The 16,457-nt window shown below is 41.9% G+C and overlaps 2 protein-coding genes across 3 annotated transcripts; both read left to right on the top strand.

Annotated features, from left to right (window-relative positions):
• Positions 1-1,139: 1,139 nt before the first annotated feature.
• On the top strand, positions 1,140-5,234 carry LOC115738551 (NAC domain-containing protein 21/22). Its single transcript, XM_030671174.2, has 3 exons — positions 1,140-1,437; positions 3,479-3,762; positions 4,504-5,234. The coding sequence occupies exons 1-3, from the start codon at positions 1,272-1,274 to the stop codon at positions 4,960-4,962; spliced, it is 909 nt and encodes a 302-aa protein (XP_030527034.1). The 5' UTR covers positions 1,140-1,271; the 3' UTR covers positions 4,963-5,234.
• Positions 5,235-11,121: 5,887 nt separating this feature from the next.
• Positions 11,122-16,329, top strand: LOC115738599 (DNA repair protein recA homolog 1, chloroplastic). 2 transcript variants are annotated; one of them, XM_048274922.1, is made up of 14 exons: positions 11,122-11,207; positions 11,238-11,493; positions 12,197-12,288; positions 12,532-12,607; positions 13,407-13,469; positions 13,601-13,730; positions 13,874-13,959; positions 14,041-14,166; positions 14,544-14,648; positions 14,776-14,826; positions 14,936-14,998; positions 15,079-15,155; positions 15,629-15,701; positions 15,869-16,329. In XM_048274922.1, the coding sequence occupies exons 2-14, from the start codon at positions 11,254-11,256 to the stop codon at positions 15,959-15,961; spliced, it is 1,275 nt and encodes a 424-aa protein (XP_048130879.1). In that variant the 5' UTR covers positions 11,122-11,207; positions 11,238-11,253; the 3' UTR covers positions 15,962-16,329. The 2 variants fall into 2 exon arrangements, with proteins under 2 accessions (XP_048130879.1, XP_048130880.1); XM_048274923.1 differs by having other exon boundaries at positions 11,163-11,493; positions 15,869-15,978; positions 16,017-16,329.
• Positions 16,330-16,457: the final 128 nt, after the last annotated feature.

The raw sequence follows: 16,457 nt of genomic DNA, 5'->3' as shown, positions 1-16,457 counted from the left end.
CTAAATTAGCAAAATTTAAAAAAAATTTAAGACTCAATTGACAAAATTGAAAAGTTAGGAATTGAATCGACAAAGACGTAGTATGTTTATAATTTTTATGGATAATTTTCCCCTCCCTCCCAGCTTACAATGCGCAGGAGAAGCTGATTTAGCTCTATGAATCAGGGAATCCACATCTAGCAATGAATAACTGCCACACTTTTCAACTACATTATTTCCAAGGACGTACAGCGATGCTCCCGTCTCCTGTCCTAACGACGCACATATCCCGAAGAAGACATTTTTTTTTTTCCTCTTACCCCAGCGAGCACGTTACTCCCAAATCTATCTGAGCATGGTTTGGATTAAGTTCCTCCTCAAGCTTTTCTACTCAGGATTGACCCCCTCTTTTTTTCTTTTTTGTTGCAGCAATAACTGCCTTGAAGAAAAGTCAAATGACCACACTTTAACATTTCCAAATGGGTCTGGCCCCGCCTCCCATGCTACAAGTTAGTCCATTGGTCTCTCCATGTCTAATAGATTTTACACACCCTTAAGAGGATTTACCTTTGTTTCATTCGATTTCTTCGCACTTCCCCCCTTGCCCGGAGGAGGCGAAGGCGGCAAGCGAAATGGATCTGCTCCAATGATCTCTAGTTTCCGATACCGTATATCCCGTTGAGCTTTGAACAACTCGCTTCGAAAGTTTAAGAGATTGGACAATCAAAGTTGCTTAAGGTCCGAGAGTGAAAGTAGCATCCTCGTCACGTCACGTCACGTGTCGTGTAACTTGAAAAGCTTATGTATGTACCTGATTATACGAGTCTAATTTATCTCGGTCGCTAAATAAATGAAGCGGAAATTGCGCGCGCCGGGTGTACGCAAAAATTGCTTGACTCGAATTGCTTTTTTTTTTTTGGGAGTTTTCCAAGACTCAAAACTACTTTGAAAATTCGCATCTTTGGCTTTTGGTTCCAGCTCATCTCTGAGCTGAGGTCAGTAGAAGGATCCCACTATCTTTCGGGGTGTTCCAGTACACATCAGCATACTGCCAGTGCCAGCTGTCAGCCATGCCACGTCACCGGGGCCCCCCCAATCAACGCAAGATCCAATCCCCCCCCGCCCCCCCTCACCCCTTTCCTTCTGTTGCGGGATGATCCCCAGTTTGACCTCCGGCGCTATTTATACCCTTTGTTTATGCCCACCTATTACTTCGCCTAATTAACCTTCTCCAACCTCTCTCCCTCTCCTCTCTCTCTCTCTCTCTTCTCTCTCTAGAGTCAGAGAAAAAAATGAGCAACATAAGCATAGTGGAGGCAAAGTTGCCACCAGGGTTCAGGTTCCACCCGAAAGACGACGAGCTCGTCTGCGATTATCTGATGAAGAAGATGACCCGCTCTGACTCTCTCCTCATGATCGAGGTCGACCTCAACAAGTCCGAACCTTGGGAAATTCCCGGTTAGTATCTCACCTTCTCCTTCCACCATGCGCGCCCATCTTGACTTCTGCTTCCGGATCGCCTTTTCTGTCCCACCACTTGCTTGCTCCGGTGCGGAGAAGTTCATGCGCTTGCTCATATACACATCAAACTCGACACACAGCTTTTCCTCATCTGTTTTTTTATCGGGGAAGAACCGATCGTACGTCGGTTTTCGCAGCGTTAATACTTGTTGTTCTTCAACTGGGGTCGGTTAATCCCTTTTCGTTCCATTTGGAGAAGGAAAGAAACAAGGTTAGATGCGGAGTGCAGTGCACTTTTGGTGTGAGGCGAGAGCAACTGCACTGGCCATTAATAGACACATTCGTATCGATTCGTGTATGCGCGCTTGTCATCGGCTTTTGTGGCCCAGAAGGTTTGAAAATGCAAAACTAACAGCCTGTGATCTTCCAGGAATTTATTGTACTTGTTTGATGAAGACAAGCACGATAGTTGCTTCTTTGACCTTGCCAAGTCTTCATCTTTTTTTCCAGCTGTGTATTAGCATTGCATTCCTTGCCTGCCCTATAAACCCTAGATGCTCCCGCAGAATCTTAGCGTGCGTGCACAAAAAGTTAAATCTTATGCAGTGGATTCACCCCACCGCATGTAGTACACCAAAGTTTAAGAACCGTAAAAACCGAAATATATTTCCTCATCAACTATAACGATATAATAACTTCATGAGGTGAAGTCACGAGTTCATTTACTAATCCACATCACTGCAAGTTATTACGTGAATACTTTATGTACATGTACACCCTATGATGTATTTGCCGATGTTTGATATTTCGAGAATTGCAAATATCCCAAATTTTGGCTCGTGGGTATTAGCCGTGTCGGATATACAGCTTCACATTAGATCATCTTCTATCGAAGAGATAGTTAAACGTTTGTAGCATAACTTGTGTAAGGTTTTGCCGTACACGAGGTGACTCGAGGATTTACATCACAGTCATGTAAAGATATCGTGCAAGACAAGGGACTAGAAAACTACAATATGGACTCGAGAGGACGCGCACACACACCATACCCAAGTTAGGAAATATCACAGGATTATGAGATGACCACCAATCCACAGCAAAAATTCAAGAGCATTTCGCAGTCGTTGCTTTTTGGTGATTTGACGCCATCTTTGGCGTCATGTTTTAACCAAAAAGATATGATGGCGACCCTGATTACAATGCCCCGAGACCAATCCCCAAAAGTCATATCTCCCCATTGGCCCTAGCCTCGAATCCGCCACACGTGTTCACCCACTGGAAAATTTTTTTTAGGTATCGACATGTATATTTCATTTCCTCTCCACCTAATCAAACAAAGGGCTATGTCACCATCGCTTCGCTAGAGCCTTTCCTTGTCCTTTTCCGGGGAGAATTTCATGCCCTCTCCGGCTCGCTGTGCCGAAATTTTCTTCCAAGGAAAACAGTGGAGGTTTTTGAAAAGTTTGGAATAGCCAACCGTGAATGTCCGGATTTCAAGCTCAGCTCATTGCTGCATGTTTAGCCACGGACGTTGACCCCTCACCGGCAGCGGCATTTGGATCAAATGGGGCCGACCACGGATGGAGAGAGTTGCCAATTTTCTCTACATGAAATGCCTTCTGCGGCGGCCACGTGTCTGCCGTGAATGAACCTTTTGTCAAAGCTCACATGACAGCGACCAATACCCCAGATTTTTCCTTTACTTGTTCAATCCGTTCATTCAATGGTAGCTTGAATACTGCGCTAGAAATTAACAAAGTCGCAAAGTCGTTTGCTTTGCCATAGTAGACGGTCGCATATGTAGTTTTGCCCTTTGAAGTTATCTTAGTATACACGATATTCTTTCTATCAGTTTCATCGATTAAATCAATTTTCAAACATGGACATGTGGTATAAGATTGAAGAGGTCAGAGGAAAAGGTTGAGCGGAAGGAAAACAAAAGACAAGCAGCAACCTTGACTAAATTTTTTTTTTTTAAAAAAGGGATCTTTCCTCTATGCTAATGCCTTTCTCCCCTTTCTTTTTGCCTATTGTGTAGAAACGGCGTGTGTGGGAGGGAAAGAGTGGTACTTCTACAGCCAACGGGACCGGAAATACGCGACCGGGCTCCGAACAAACCGGGCGACAGCGAGCGGGTATTGGAAGGCCACGGGGAAAGACAGGGCGGTGCTTAGGAAGGGTGTGCTCGTGGGCATGAGAAAGACTTTGGTGTTTTACCAAGGAAGAGCCCCTAAAGGCAAAAAGACCGACTGGGTGATGCATGAGTTCCGAGTCGAGGGTCCTCACGGCCCTCCGAATAACTCTAAGATTTCTTCTCTCAAGGTAACACCTTTTTTTTCAATTTTATTTTTTCGGATTTCTAACCTACTACGTTTCTAGGTCATACTATCCATTTAGATTTTCTTTCGAGTCTTGTTTTTGCCATCTAACTTTGAAAAAGCAACCATCCATTTCTCAGCCTCATGGGTTTTGCGGGAGTTATGCGCAAGTTGAGTCTTTTTTTCCTCCTTCGGCTCGCGCACCGAACCCTAATTTGTCTTAGTATATACTATAGCTAGGAGTCGGACAAGAACCTTGGTTATTAGCTGACTTTTAAGATGTTTCTCGTTGATTATTGGTGATGATTAATTGTTTTATTAGGCCCGACTAATGATACGTCTTAGTCTAATTATTCACATTATCGGGGAACTTGACCTCCCATCGGAAGTCTAAGGCCATCGCTATCTCCAAATAAGCATCCAGCTTTCGGCTTCAATCCCTCGATCTATTACTAATTCATACAATGATTAAACCAACTTGTAAACAAATAAGCCACTTGCGGTCGAGGTGTGACCTTAATTAGCAGATGAAAAACAATGTCCCGATATCCTGTCGACTGCTTCTAATTTGGTAGTGTTAGCGGGTCGCGAAATAGTAGTTTAACCAATCATTTGCTCGAGGCCAAGTTTTAATATGAAGTCATGCTGAAAGCATTGAATATCTTCTCAAGATTTGATTGAGCTTTTTTTTTTTTTTAAATCCTTTTGTTCAAAATATTCTAAATCTCTTGTCCCTGGTTAACAGGAAGATTGGGTGTTGTGTCGGGTGTTCTTCAAGAGCGTAGAAGTGGCCTCCAAACCGAGCATGGGAATGATCAGTTGCTACGACAACAGAGGCACTTCATCTCTCCCGTCGCTGATGGACTCCTTCATCGCCTTCGACCAAACTCATCCTCAACCCGACCTTATAAGCAACATCGAGCAAGTGCCCTGCTTCTCCATTTTCTCTCCGACCCAAGCCAATCCAATCCAGGTGGAGCCGAGCATGCCGGCCAAGAACATCCTTAGCGCATCCACGTTCGGGGCGATGCCCGACTTTGGTTCTTGCAATAATCTGGACTCCTACGCATGTGACAAGAAGGTGCTAAAAGCCTTCTTGAATCAGCTCACCAAGATGGACTCGCCAAGCTTGGGAGATCAAGGGAGCTCTGAGAGCTTCTTGTCCGAAGTGGCCATGCCCAACAATATGTGGAATCATTTCTGAGTTTTGGAGAGGCTTGAAAAGAGAGAGAAAATTCCACCAAAAAAAAAAAAAAGAGTAACTTAATTTGCCTTTAGTCTTGCTATTATTAGTCTCGCACCCTCCAAAAAGGATGATTCATGTAAAGTATTAGCTATGCATATGATGATTGATTATCTCCGTTGGGAAGTGCGTGTCTAGGCCGTGGCGTCGTGTCATTTGTCGACTTTGGATGTGCACTTTACTAACTCTCGATTGTAATATAATCTTTTGTCAAGTTAGGTGAATTGTTGGAATGTGATTTTCAAGTTCAATCATTATATCGGGACATATATATCGTTATGTATAGTGATTTCGCTTCGTCGGTTGCCCTAATTACCCTTGAATACCATGAACTTTCGCAAACCAAACTTGTAGAACTTCAAAAGTATCCACAGTTGAAAGCGCATGTGAACTCTTCGAACGTGTGAAGTATATTTAATGATTGAATGATTCAATATGGACCCCTTCTAGTCTAAGCTATGAAAGAAAAGAGATAGTCAAGTTTTTGAAAAGTGACGATGTGGAGAAGCCACTCTCAACTTTAGTTTTACCTTCTCCATTGGCCTAATCTTGGTTTCCTCTTTCTTCTGTTTGACTTTTCTCTTTGAAAACGCAATGTCAAGACACACAAACCTCGACGAATGATTACACACGAGACATGTTATGAGTCCCCACTGGTTTTGACCACTTCTTGGGTTAGGCATATGATGCTGTTTGCTTCGCATGGATTTCACAGTAGAGTGGTTAACATTAGGAATTTTATTTTGTAATCGTTATGTCATGCGAATTTGTGCATGGGAGCCGCGATGCCCAAACAAAAGCAAATGATTGCTAGTCTTGTTTGCATAAGTATAGCAAACCACCATTTTGTCTAACATTTCAAACGTTTAAAATAGTCGGCAGTAATCTCACAAAATCTTGCTTGATATAGAAGCTAAACGATCTTGAGGATGCACCCGGTGCACGCTTAAGTGCACACTTGGAGCACACTTCTTATCTCTTGTCTTTTTCTTTTTCAGTAGCTGCTAATATTATCGAGATATTTCTAAGAAATACAACTCTTTTAAATCTTAATTTAGGAAAAAGTACCGGAAAAGTCATAAACCTACTACATTCATGCCAATTCAGTCATAAACCTTTTAACTGTGCCAATTTAGTCTTAAACATTTTGGATTTGCATCAATTGGATCCATACGGCCAATTGGGGTCGGGAATAGTGATGTAGACGCAGGCCATCGTGAGGTAGGCATTTTTTGATTATTTTTTTTAAATTGAATTTTTAACTATTTTTTCCATTTTTTTCCTTTCTTTTTTGTTTCTTTCATTTTGGCCGGCGAGGGCTACCTCGAACAGAGCCGGCGGGGCAGCGAAGGCCCTAGGTGAGGGCCTTCATGATGTCACTTGCGGTTGACGAGGTGGCCCTCACCCGGATCTTGCAAGGGCTTGCACAACTTGTCCCGCAGCCGTGATGGCCTCGCCTAGGCCCTCCACAACCTCACCTACCCCGAATGAGGCGGCCCTCGCCTAGATCTCGCGAGGGCCGCAACCCTCACCGATAAAAAAAATTATTAAAAAAATATCAACGTTAACATTGGTCACGTCACGTGAGATGGACGGCATCTATGTCGGTAGTTTTTTGCCAAAATTGACACAAATGCAAAAGGTTTAGGATTAAATTAACACAATTGAAAAGCTTAAGACTGAATTGGCACCAATGCAATGGGTTTGAAGATTTTTTTTTTTTTTATACTTTTCCTCGTGATTCGAAATGGGAGTTTCTTGAAACTGTTGTAGACAACTTCTTAGAAAGATAGTTGCAGAGCGCTTTCAACCGTGGGCTGCTTCTTTGTTTTCTCCTCTCTTCTTCTTCTTCTTTTCCTTTATAAGATGTGGTGTATTTTAACTTCCCAATAGTTACATATAATATCTTAGAGCGGAGTTATGGCAATTGTCTTTTGTCGTACTGAACTGATTTTAAGAAAATAAGCAAAATGAGGCTCATACATTATGGGATTTCGATCCTCCAAAGCTAGGGAGGTATAAATTACTCCATCTGTCTAGCTGTGCTATTACAAGGTTTCACTTGTAATTTCTTGTTAGAAATGCTTTTTGCAAATGATGTTACGTGATGGATATGAGGAGTTAGAATTAAAATAAGGTAATTGAATCAAATAAGGTGATTGGAAGGATTTTATTCTTTCGTAATTATTTTGGCCTCTTGATTGCAAAGTGCTAGCATCCTCAAAATAGTGGTTGAGTCACTAGCTTGAATAGTCTCTTCAACCCACTAGCATCGACATACTTAATAACTCATCAACCACTCTATATTCTCACATAAATGACTGCTAAGTCGTTTGTTATTAAACTACACCTTCATCTGCTTGTGATAGGGATTTCACAAAATCTCACAACAGATTGTGAGTTCAAATTTTTCTGACTCCTTATTTTTCTGTCCTATGAAGGCATACTTTCACGGTTTAGTCTTAAACCAAGTCACAGCCTGCGCGTGATGGAGAGTATTAGACCAAGCAAATATTAAAACATGTTTCGCGGGAAAAGTGCCCAGAATGTCCTAAAACTTTCGCATTGATACCAATTCAATTCTAAACTTTTCAATTGTGATATTTTAGTCCTAAACTTTTTGCATTTGTGCCAATTGAGTCCATCCAACCAATTTTAAAGATAAATTACCGACGAGGACGTTGACCGTCACCTATTGTCTTACATGGCATAACTAGCGCTAGTGTGGACATTTTTTTTTAAATATTTTGATATTTTTTTTTTTTTTTTTACTTTTGTTTGTCATTGGACTAAGGGTTGGCGAGGGTTGTCGGCCATAGACGAGGGCCGATGAGGTTCGTCGGCCAATCCTTGCTAGCACTAGGCGAGGGCGGTGGTACCCTCATCGGCCAAAGCAAGGACGAGGGCACCACGGCCCTTGCCGGCCCCAAGCGAGGGTGCTAACTCTAGGCCACAAGGCCCTTGCCTGGCCCAAATGTGGGTGAGGGCTTGTGGCCCTCGCTTTCTCAGGCTAGGACCGTGAAACTCTCGCTGGCCTCGGTCCAAAAAATAAAATAAAACAAAATAAAACAAAATTTTTTTAAAAAATATTGAAAACTTTCACATCGGGCGTCGGTCATGCCACGTATGACAACTTGCGATAATGGCCGGCGTCCGTGTCGGTGATTTTCGGTCAAAATTGATCCGATGGACTTAATTCACACAAAGAAAAGGTTTTTGACTTAATGGGCACAATTAAAAGATTTGGGATTGAATTGACATCAATACAAAATGTTTATGATGTTTTGAACACTTCTCCCATGTTTCGTTCAACAGCTTAAATTCTTAGAATGGTTGGCATTTAGGTAATGGTTCCTCAAAACTTGGTCATGACCGGAGGGAGATGAAAAGAGCAGCAGCCAGAAAATCATTATTTTGCGGGGGCAGACTTCACCTAAAAATCGATAGGGGAATCTCTCCAAAGAACTTAGAGGAAACGCCAAGCACAAGAGAACAAGCAGGGGGATGCGGTTTTTAAGGCAAAAACAATGGGACTGTCTCTTTCCCTAACTTAACAAATTGGATTAGGACAAGTAGCAAATGGTGGGAAAAAAAAAAAAAAAATGGAAGGAGGAGGAGAAGAAGAAAAAGACCAAATCCTCGTGAGCTCACCCCAGAGATTCGCTGACTAAATTCCAAAGGGCACCATTTGGTTTTCCTTTTGCTTTTTGCTTTGCTTCGGAGACGAATCAAACGTATCCGAGAAGCAGCAGTTAAGCAGTGGTCAAGTGCTTCATTCGTTCAATCCAGCAAGCAAGTCTTCCCATTAAGGAAAACAACATAAAAATCAAGAGGCTTTCTCTGTTGCTTCCTTGACTCCAATCTGCCCCCCGCGCCCGGTGTAACAATCTTCCTTAAGAAACTTGAATTAGAGACTCTTGTTTGGAAGATAATCAAAGTATTCTAGACCCCATCCATGAATAGTACCCCCTTTTCCGGGCCAATCTTTAAAGACTTGTATCGAAAAATAGCAAGCCGACGTTCGTTTTCGCCCTGTCAGTTTTGCGTCCTCGAGCAACAATAACCAGCGAGACAAAAGTAAGTTTTTTTTTTTTTGTTTGCTAAGAGAAGCCTTAGATTGAGGTATGCTTTCTGACCCTTCAACATGATAGTCGTTTGATCAAGAGGGGAGATAGTGGGGCGACTTCAGGAAACCACAACTGCTGGAAAACAATCATTGTTCCTGACGAAATCCCCACGACTTGGGCAAAAACCCAACAGGGTGTTGCATTGTAGACAGGAACGTAAGGGGAAGTATCCCTTTCATCAGCACACGGATGCCAGCGACCTGAATAGCTTCTCAATACAGGGGGGGAGGAATATATTATAAGGTTGATGGAGAATCTGCACCATTGATTAGTCCCCAGGACGGACAAAAAGATTTTGCACAGTAGTAAACTATGGATGGATGACGACGACGACGACAAGATGGGAAAAAAAAAAAGAGAGAGAGAGAGAAGGAAAGAAATTAGGTAAACGAGATGTGAAAAAGTCTTTCATAGAATCTCAGTGTGGGGATTATAATAATAATGGCCGAGCGTGGGGTCGTGCACCGGAGAAAGCAACTGATAACCAAACCCTCTCCCCTACTCCAAAGTCAGCAAGTTCTTCCCCCCCCACTAGGTGCGGATCAACAGCAGCCACGCACAGGCGTAGATGTCCGTGTGTGGGTTGGAATATGAATGACCCTTATGGTAAAACTTGGATCCCATCAGCCGTACTTGTCACAAGTTGGTTCTAGGGAGAGTCGACCGATGTCTTCTTGCCGCCCGACAGAGCCGGTCAACGTTAGCGAATGGGGGATTTACTGACGCTAGTGATAAAAATGAATCCTTATCCATTTCGAGGTTTCGCACCTCCAATGCATATCTACAGTTTATTAGAGATCTGCGATGTTTTACTGGACGAACCTAATACTTTTCCATAGAGTGAAGATGTTTATGATTTCTCGGAATCTGAGCATTACATTCGTTCATAATTTAATCGGTAAAATGTGCTTGTTTCGAACGAGGAACAGATCGGAACTGGCATGTGAAAACATTGGATACAAAAATAGGGGATTCCGTTAGCTCTCTCTCGGGTGGTGTTTGTCTTAAACCTCATGAGACCGTCAACATTTTCAGCTCTCAAAGTATGCACATGAGTTGGATGGTAACTCCAGGTCCAAACTCTAGCAGTCCAAAAGAAAAGCCTAAGTTATGATCCAGACCCAGGCCCACCATCCAGAAGAAACCAGAAAGGAAGAGGAGTGAAAACGGGCGAGAAATGGCAATTGGGACAACATGGCCAATGGGCTTATTCCGAGTCCACCATGGTGGGCCCGTTCTGGCTGCTCATGAACTTGGGCCGAAGCCCAATAAATGGTTTGAACAAATTTTTTTGCTCACGCCCACTTTGTTCCCTTTTTTAAGGGCTTGTTTCTTGACGATTAAAAAAATGTATTTTATTTTTCTCTGCCGTCACATTTCAAAAAATTATGAAAAAAAGAACATATATGTTATTCAATGTGCAATATTTGCATATTGTGTATTTCGAATGCTTAGGGTTGAAAAAAAAGAGTGATTTAGACAAAAACGAAAAGTGAAAATTGATGTTCAACGATTCTTAATACATGCGATAACATTTCTTTCTCCTTCTCCCCGTCACTTACCTCTTGCGCGAGTGCACTCCACACAAATTTCTTCAATCTGCCAACGGAAGAGTCCTCAGCTCACACTTTCTTACATTTATTTCATTGACACCCATATAAAATGTCGCAGCACAAAAAAAAAAATTAAAATTTTTACTTTTAAAGGGCTATATTATTTTATTTATACTCGATAATCATCGAAAGATCGGGATCCGTTCATCGAGAATCCTTAGCGGCGTCCCTTTATCCAACGTCATTTTATCATCGAGTCATTATTACTCAACAATTACACAAATTTGGCTTTCAAGCACGATCGATTAAATTAAAATTCATTCAATTCCCCCACGGTGAATCATGCGTTCAGACAGTATTAAGAAAAACCTCTTTCCATATCTCTTGTTTTCCTTAAAATTGTTCTCCCTTTTCCCAACTTCATGTTTTTTCCAAAGGCAAATAGGCAAAAAGAGAAAAAGCTATAAATATCCGACTCCGACGCCTTCGATGCCTCAGGTCCCCGACCGACCCGGAGCTGCAGCAACGCGAGGAGCTTCTGCTTCTCCCTTCGGGGCTCGGTGTCTGCTCCAATGGAGCTTTTGAATTCCCGCGCAATTGCTCCGAGCACGGACGCGGCATGTTCTCTGAAGCTCCAGTTTGCCGCTGCTCTCAAAACCAGGCCACTCGTCTATGCGCCGCGATTCAGAGCTTCCCGCGCTCGCCTCCTCGCCAAATCAGTCAAACCGAAGCTCAACGTTCAGTGTGAGCTCGAAGGCAGAGTGAATGGTTCCGCCCTCCCTTTCGACCCGGACTCACGCTTCCTCGACCGGGTAAGACAAAGACACCGAATGGTAAACAGTCTCAGTTGTGTTTTCGTTGGACCTCGCTCATATTCTCCAGAAATCGTGCAATACTGTGAGAAAGATGATGCTAACTTTCGGTTTTTAGGAGGAGCAGACGTTTTGGACTGTCTATTTTCTTGTTCAAGGGGTGACCCTCGTGCGTTTCCCCTTCAGAACAGGATGATTGCAAGAGGGCAACTTGGATGGGCATAGGATTTTGCACTATGATGCGTTCTGCTTGCTTGTTGCTATATTGTCTTGCTAGCTTCATTGCCTTGATAAGCTAAAAGAAATGTTTTCTAGGGTCCATGACGATCACTCAATCCGTCTGGAAAGTTACAAAAAATGTTACTAGCACCAATATACTAGGTCACATTGAGCGATTTGCTATCATGGGATTTTATCCCATTTTCCTTATCACGGAACAGGCCTGTTAAAGAGGCCACTGCATTGTAATACAGCTGTTATCAATTTCTACGATTATTAATCTGCCAATGGAAAACAAGACCGCGTACTAAGGACCTCGTCGACTGTAATTTGGATAGGGTGCTACTATCTTTAAAAACTAGTCCTGTATCATCTTTCATTTATCTACTAAAGCATGATCATGAATTTAGGTGGCATTTGTTACGCCTTGTCATTCTTTAAAGACTGCTTCTGATATGGACCTTTTTCGTTTTATGATTTCTAGCAAAAAGCTTTGGAAGCTGCAATGAATGACATAAACAACTCCTTTGGAAAAGGAAGCGTTACGAGGCTGGGCAGTGCTGGTGGTGCGCTGGTGTACGTGATCTCTTCTTTGCTATGTTTCCTCCTTCTATCTATTTCAGCTTTTTTACGTGTGTGATTCATAGAATGTTAGCAGGTGCATTACCTGATGCCATGTTGGAGTTGCTATACGTGGTTGTGCAATGTCATTTTCTGTGCTGTTCACTCTTCAGCCTCCATGGTGTAGTTACATTGCATTATATGGTTGCGATGTTTTAGTGAAGTATGCTTACACTTGCTTTCTCTCTTTCAAGACAGTGAGACATTTCCTAGTGGATGTTTGACTCTAGATTTAGCTTTAGGTGGAGGCCTTCCCAAAGGAAGAATTGTAGAGGTATTGCTTCTCTGTCTATGCATTTATCTTATCATGAAGTCCCCACCATATGTAGCTCTTAGTTTATCCGGCCATGTATAGGACACAGAATATTGTTGTGGTTGCTTCTTCCGAAATGATCTTTAAAGTCAATTGTGCGGGGCTAAACAATGTGTTATAGAGAAGCTGATAATCAGCATGAAGTTGATTACTTATTAATGCGTCTGTTTTAGTATGTTTATGGATATTAGTCGGTAGTCAATAGGTATTCATAAATAGGAAAATTAGGGTGTTGTTAGGCTCATTAATCTCAATGTTGAACAGCTTTTTAATCAGGCCATTGCGGGCACTTATTATGGGAGAATGATTTCAAAAATTAAGCGTTTTGGAATTTCTGCGCAAGGCTTCTGCTTTCTACATTCTAATTGTGAGTTTTTCCGCCTAGGATGAGTTCTCCGTATCTATGCTTATTAGCTGGGCAGCACTTTGGCTTTTGTTGAAAAGGTTTTAGCCTTTGAAATTTGGAATTATTCGCTGATGAGGAATATTCTGAGATAGCTAGGCAGCACTTTTTCGATTAGCTACGTGACCAAAATGCCGTATCTGATTTAGTAAGACATATCTGGACAATGATTTCGTCTTGTATTGTCCCGATGCATCGGAGAGAACAATGCTTGTTAGAGTTTGAGATTGAGAATTGGATTATGCTTTTTCCCATTGCCTACGTGTCATTGACATTGGTGCAGCTTCTCTTCCTCCTTTCCTGTGTGGCAAATCTCCACTAAAATGTATCGAAACTGCATCCTTTTTATTTGTACAGATTTTTGGACCAGAAAGTAGTGGAAAGACCACCCTAGCACTCCATGCAATTGCTGAAGTTCAGGTTTGATAATATACTCTTTTTTTCCTCCCAATTTAATGTTATCACTTATCTTTGGTCCCAGAGCACAATGCTTATCAATGGCAATGTCTATTTTAAAACCAACATTCAGCTTTTATGTGCTAATGTTGCAGAAACTAGGAGGCAATGCAATGCTTGTTGATGCAGAGCATGCTTTTGATCCAGCATATTCTAAAGCCTTGGGAGTGGATGTAGAAAATTTGATTGTGTGCCAACCTGATCATGGGGAAATGGCATTAGAGAGTAACATGTCCTCCTTCGCATTGTAACTTTGGCTAGATAGTCTTCTCAATCTGACAAAAAGAAGGATCATAGAAATGATGCTTGGTATATTTTCTCTTTGAGCTCACTACGCATGAACAAATTTTTCTCGCCAATCCTTGCAGTTGCAGATCGTATGTGCCGCTCTGGAGCAGTAGATCTTATCTGCGTTGATTCTGTCTCTGCGCTCACTCCACGAGCGGAGATTGAGGTGGCTATCTTGCTTTATTTCCTTTGGTTGTTTTTAATGTAAAAATTGCCGTAGCACTGTGTCACTTTTTTCTTATAATAGGGCGAGATAGGAATGCAGCAGATGGGTTTGCAAGCCCGGCTGATGAGTCAAGCTTTGCGTAAGATGTCTGGAAATGCCTCTAAAGCTGGATGTACCCTAATATTTTTAAATCAGATAAGATATAAGGTATGAATGGTTCATATATGTGTATTATACTATGTTGTCGTCTTTGCATCTGGAGAACATCGTAACTCTTGTGATTGAAGACTGTTGAACTTTCTCCAATCACAAGAATTGAACATTCCTTAGGTCATCATTCAACATTCCTTTTGAGTTTTCTCAATAGTGTTTGCCATTGTAGTGATGATCTGTGTGCTAGCTGGTGAAACCAATTGCACTTAGGTCAGGTCCAACTTTCTCTTATAAACCGTTCTTGTCAAGGATTAACAACCGTTTTTCCATGAACCACCAACCTAACCAGTTTGCACACCGTGCATATTTAACAACACTGGTCATGATTGATTTTTCCATAGAGCTAAGTAAAGCCTTTATTTTTGTATTAGATTGGTGTGTACTATGGGAATCCTGAAGTTACCAGTGGAGGAATAGCACTAAAGTTTTTTGCCTCAGTTCGCCTAGAAATACGTTCAACTGGAAAGATTAAGTCTGTAAGTATGATAGACTCCATTTTGTAGTCTTATCTGTTTACTTAACCCCTTTCCTTTGATTAGCTATCTCATTGATTCATATACGTGCAAAAGTAAAATGTATGAGACCAACTATGGGCTATTGTAGGCTGATGAAGAAATTGGAGTTCGTGTTCGAGTGAGAGTGCAAAAGAGTAAGGTATTCCAGCCTCAGATATCTAGATTGTCATCTGAACTTTTATCTCCTTAACAATTTTGTCCATTTGAATGGAGATCTACTGTCCTTAATAATTGTAAATCTGTTGCAGGTGTCAAGGCCATACAAGCAGGCTGAATTTGAAATAATATTCGGTGAGGGAGTGGGTAAACTGGTTAGTGTTTTATTACGAAAACTTGTCTTTGCCAATGCATCATATTTGAGCTTTGAATGATATAGTACTTTGACGTGCAGGGATGCATTTTGGATTGTGCTGAAATGATGGATGTCGTGGCTAAGAAGGGTGCTTGGTATAGTTATGGGGACCATAGGTTAATATCTGAACTTTTTATTTCACCAAAAAACCCTTTTTTCTACAATTGTAAACTTCTCCTTTTAATATACTTCTGGGACAGGCACTGCCATTATGAGTCTCTCTTGGATGTGACTTGAAGCAGACATAGTACTTTCAATTTTGAGCAACACCTACTTTCTCAACTTCTTTCATCCTTGGCAAGGATGCTGTTTCCTCCAGTGCACTATGTTATTGATGATTGACTTTGTCTGCTTACTAGAACACCAGAAACCCATTTCCTTTCCCGTGTTCCATCATTCTTTGATTGCTGGCAATGAGAATATCAACTTGTAGGAATTTGCTCATTGAGTAGAAACACTTAGTCCTCTGTTTGTTATGAGATTTTGGGAATTTGTCCAGTTTCTAACAGTAGAGGATCTATCTACTTCTCTTGAAAAGCACAATTGCTATTGCTAATTGGCTTTCTACTGCTATTTATTTCTGCAAAAGATTGGGGCAGGGACGAGACAAAGCATTGCAATACCTGAGAGAAAACCCTCCTTTACATGAGGAGATAGAGAAGGTATGATGCTGCTGATCTTCCTTTCCTTGTTAATATCTGCTTGTGATGTTTAGTGGAGCTGGACAATTGTTCATTCACGCCATGCCCTTTCCTTTTTGGTTAAACATATGGCTAAGTTGCTATTGTTTGAATGATTTTCGGAAACGGTCTTCATTTCGGCACGTCAGATGGTTCGGCTGAGGATGGCAGAGGGCATTGGCCTGGTGGGATCTCCTCATGGTAAGAACTTGCCCATGCCCCTTCAAGAAGAAGACATCTGAGGAAGTCCAATGAGATGGAGATCGTGTGGTCAGTTCATGGATGTCTTAGAATGGACCACAGGAACTATGAAGTGCGTCCGAGCACATTTCAATATAAGATTCCTCCGTGGACCACTACGGTTTCGCGAGCCCTGCTGATGGTTGACTGGTAAATTCTCATAATTTGGAAGGGCTTGAAGTGGCTGAAAATGCGAGAATTCGTGGAACTTTAGTGGCAGAAGCTCCGAGTTGCTCGATTCCAGGCTTTATGCAATTTAAATCAAGAGCGGTCCATAGATGTTAGGATGGTAGGGCTTGACTCCTTTTGCCCAAAAACAATTTGTGATATTGAGTTTCTTTCTCGATTCATTGCTATTATTTTGCCTCAAGTAATGATGATGACAAACCTCTTAACCAGTCAGACACATGCACTCCGATTTGCACCCTTTTGCTATTCGTCTGAGGGCGTCAATGACTTGTTTTAACTTTTTTTTCATTCTTTTCCGTGATCTTTCTT

Source organism: Rhodamnia argentea, chromosome 2 (assembly GCF_020921035.1).
Source record: "Rhodamnia argentea isolate NSW1041297 chromosome 2, ASM2092103v1, whole genome shotgun sequence".
Taxonomy (NCBI): Eukaryota; Viridiplantae; Streptophyta; class Magnoliopsida; order Myrtales; family Myrtaceae; genus Rhodamnia; species Rhodamnia argentea.
Note: the sequence above shows the minus strand (reverse complement) of the source record. Positions and strands in the feature narration are given on the sequence as shown.

Excerpts from the sequence above, each read along its gene's own strand:
- LOC115738551 (XM_030671174.2), top strand. The coding sequence starts at position 1,272 with ATGAGCAACATAAGCATAGTGGAGGCAAAGTTGCCACCAGGGTTCAGG. Across the intron at positions 1,438-3,478 it reads CGAACCTTGGGAAATTCCCG|AAACGGCGTGTGTGGGAGGG; the intron begins GTTAGTATCTCA and ends CCTATTGTGTAG. Across the intron at positions 3,763-4,503 it reads CTAAGATTTCTTCTCTCAAG|GAAGATTGGGTGTTGTGTCG; the intron begins GTAACACCTTTT and ends CCTGGTTAACAG.
- LOC115738599 (XM_048274922.1), top strand. The coding sequence starts at position 11,254 with ATGGAGCTTTTGAATTCCCGCGCAATTGCTCCGAGCACGGACGCGGCA. Across the intron at positions 14,827-14,935 it reads TGAGAGTGCAAAAGAGTAAG|GTGTCAAGGCCATACAAGCA; the intron begins GTATTCCAGCCT and ends AATCTGTTGCAG. Across the intron at positions 15,702-15,868 it reads TACATGAGGAGATAGAGAAG|ATGGTTCGGCTGAGGATGGC; the intron begins GTATGATGCTGC and ends TCGGCACGTCAG.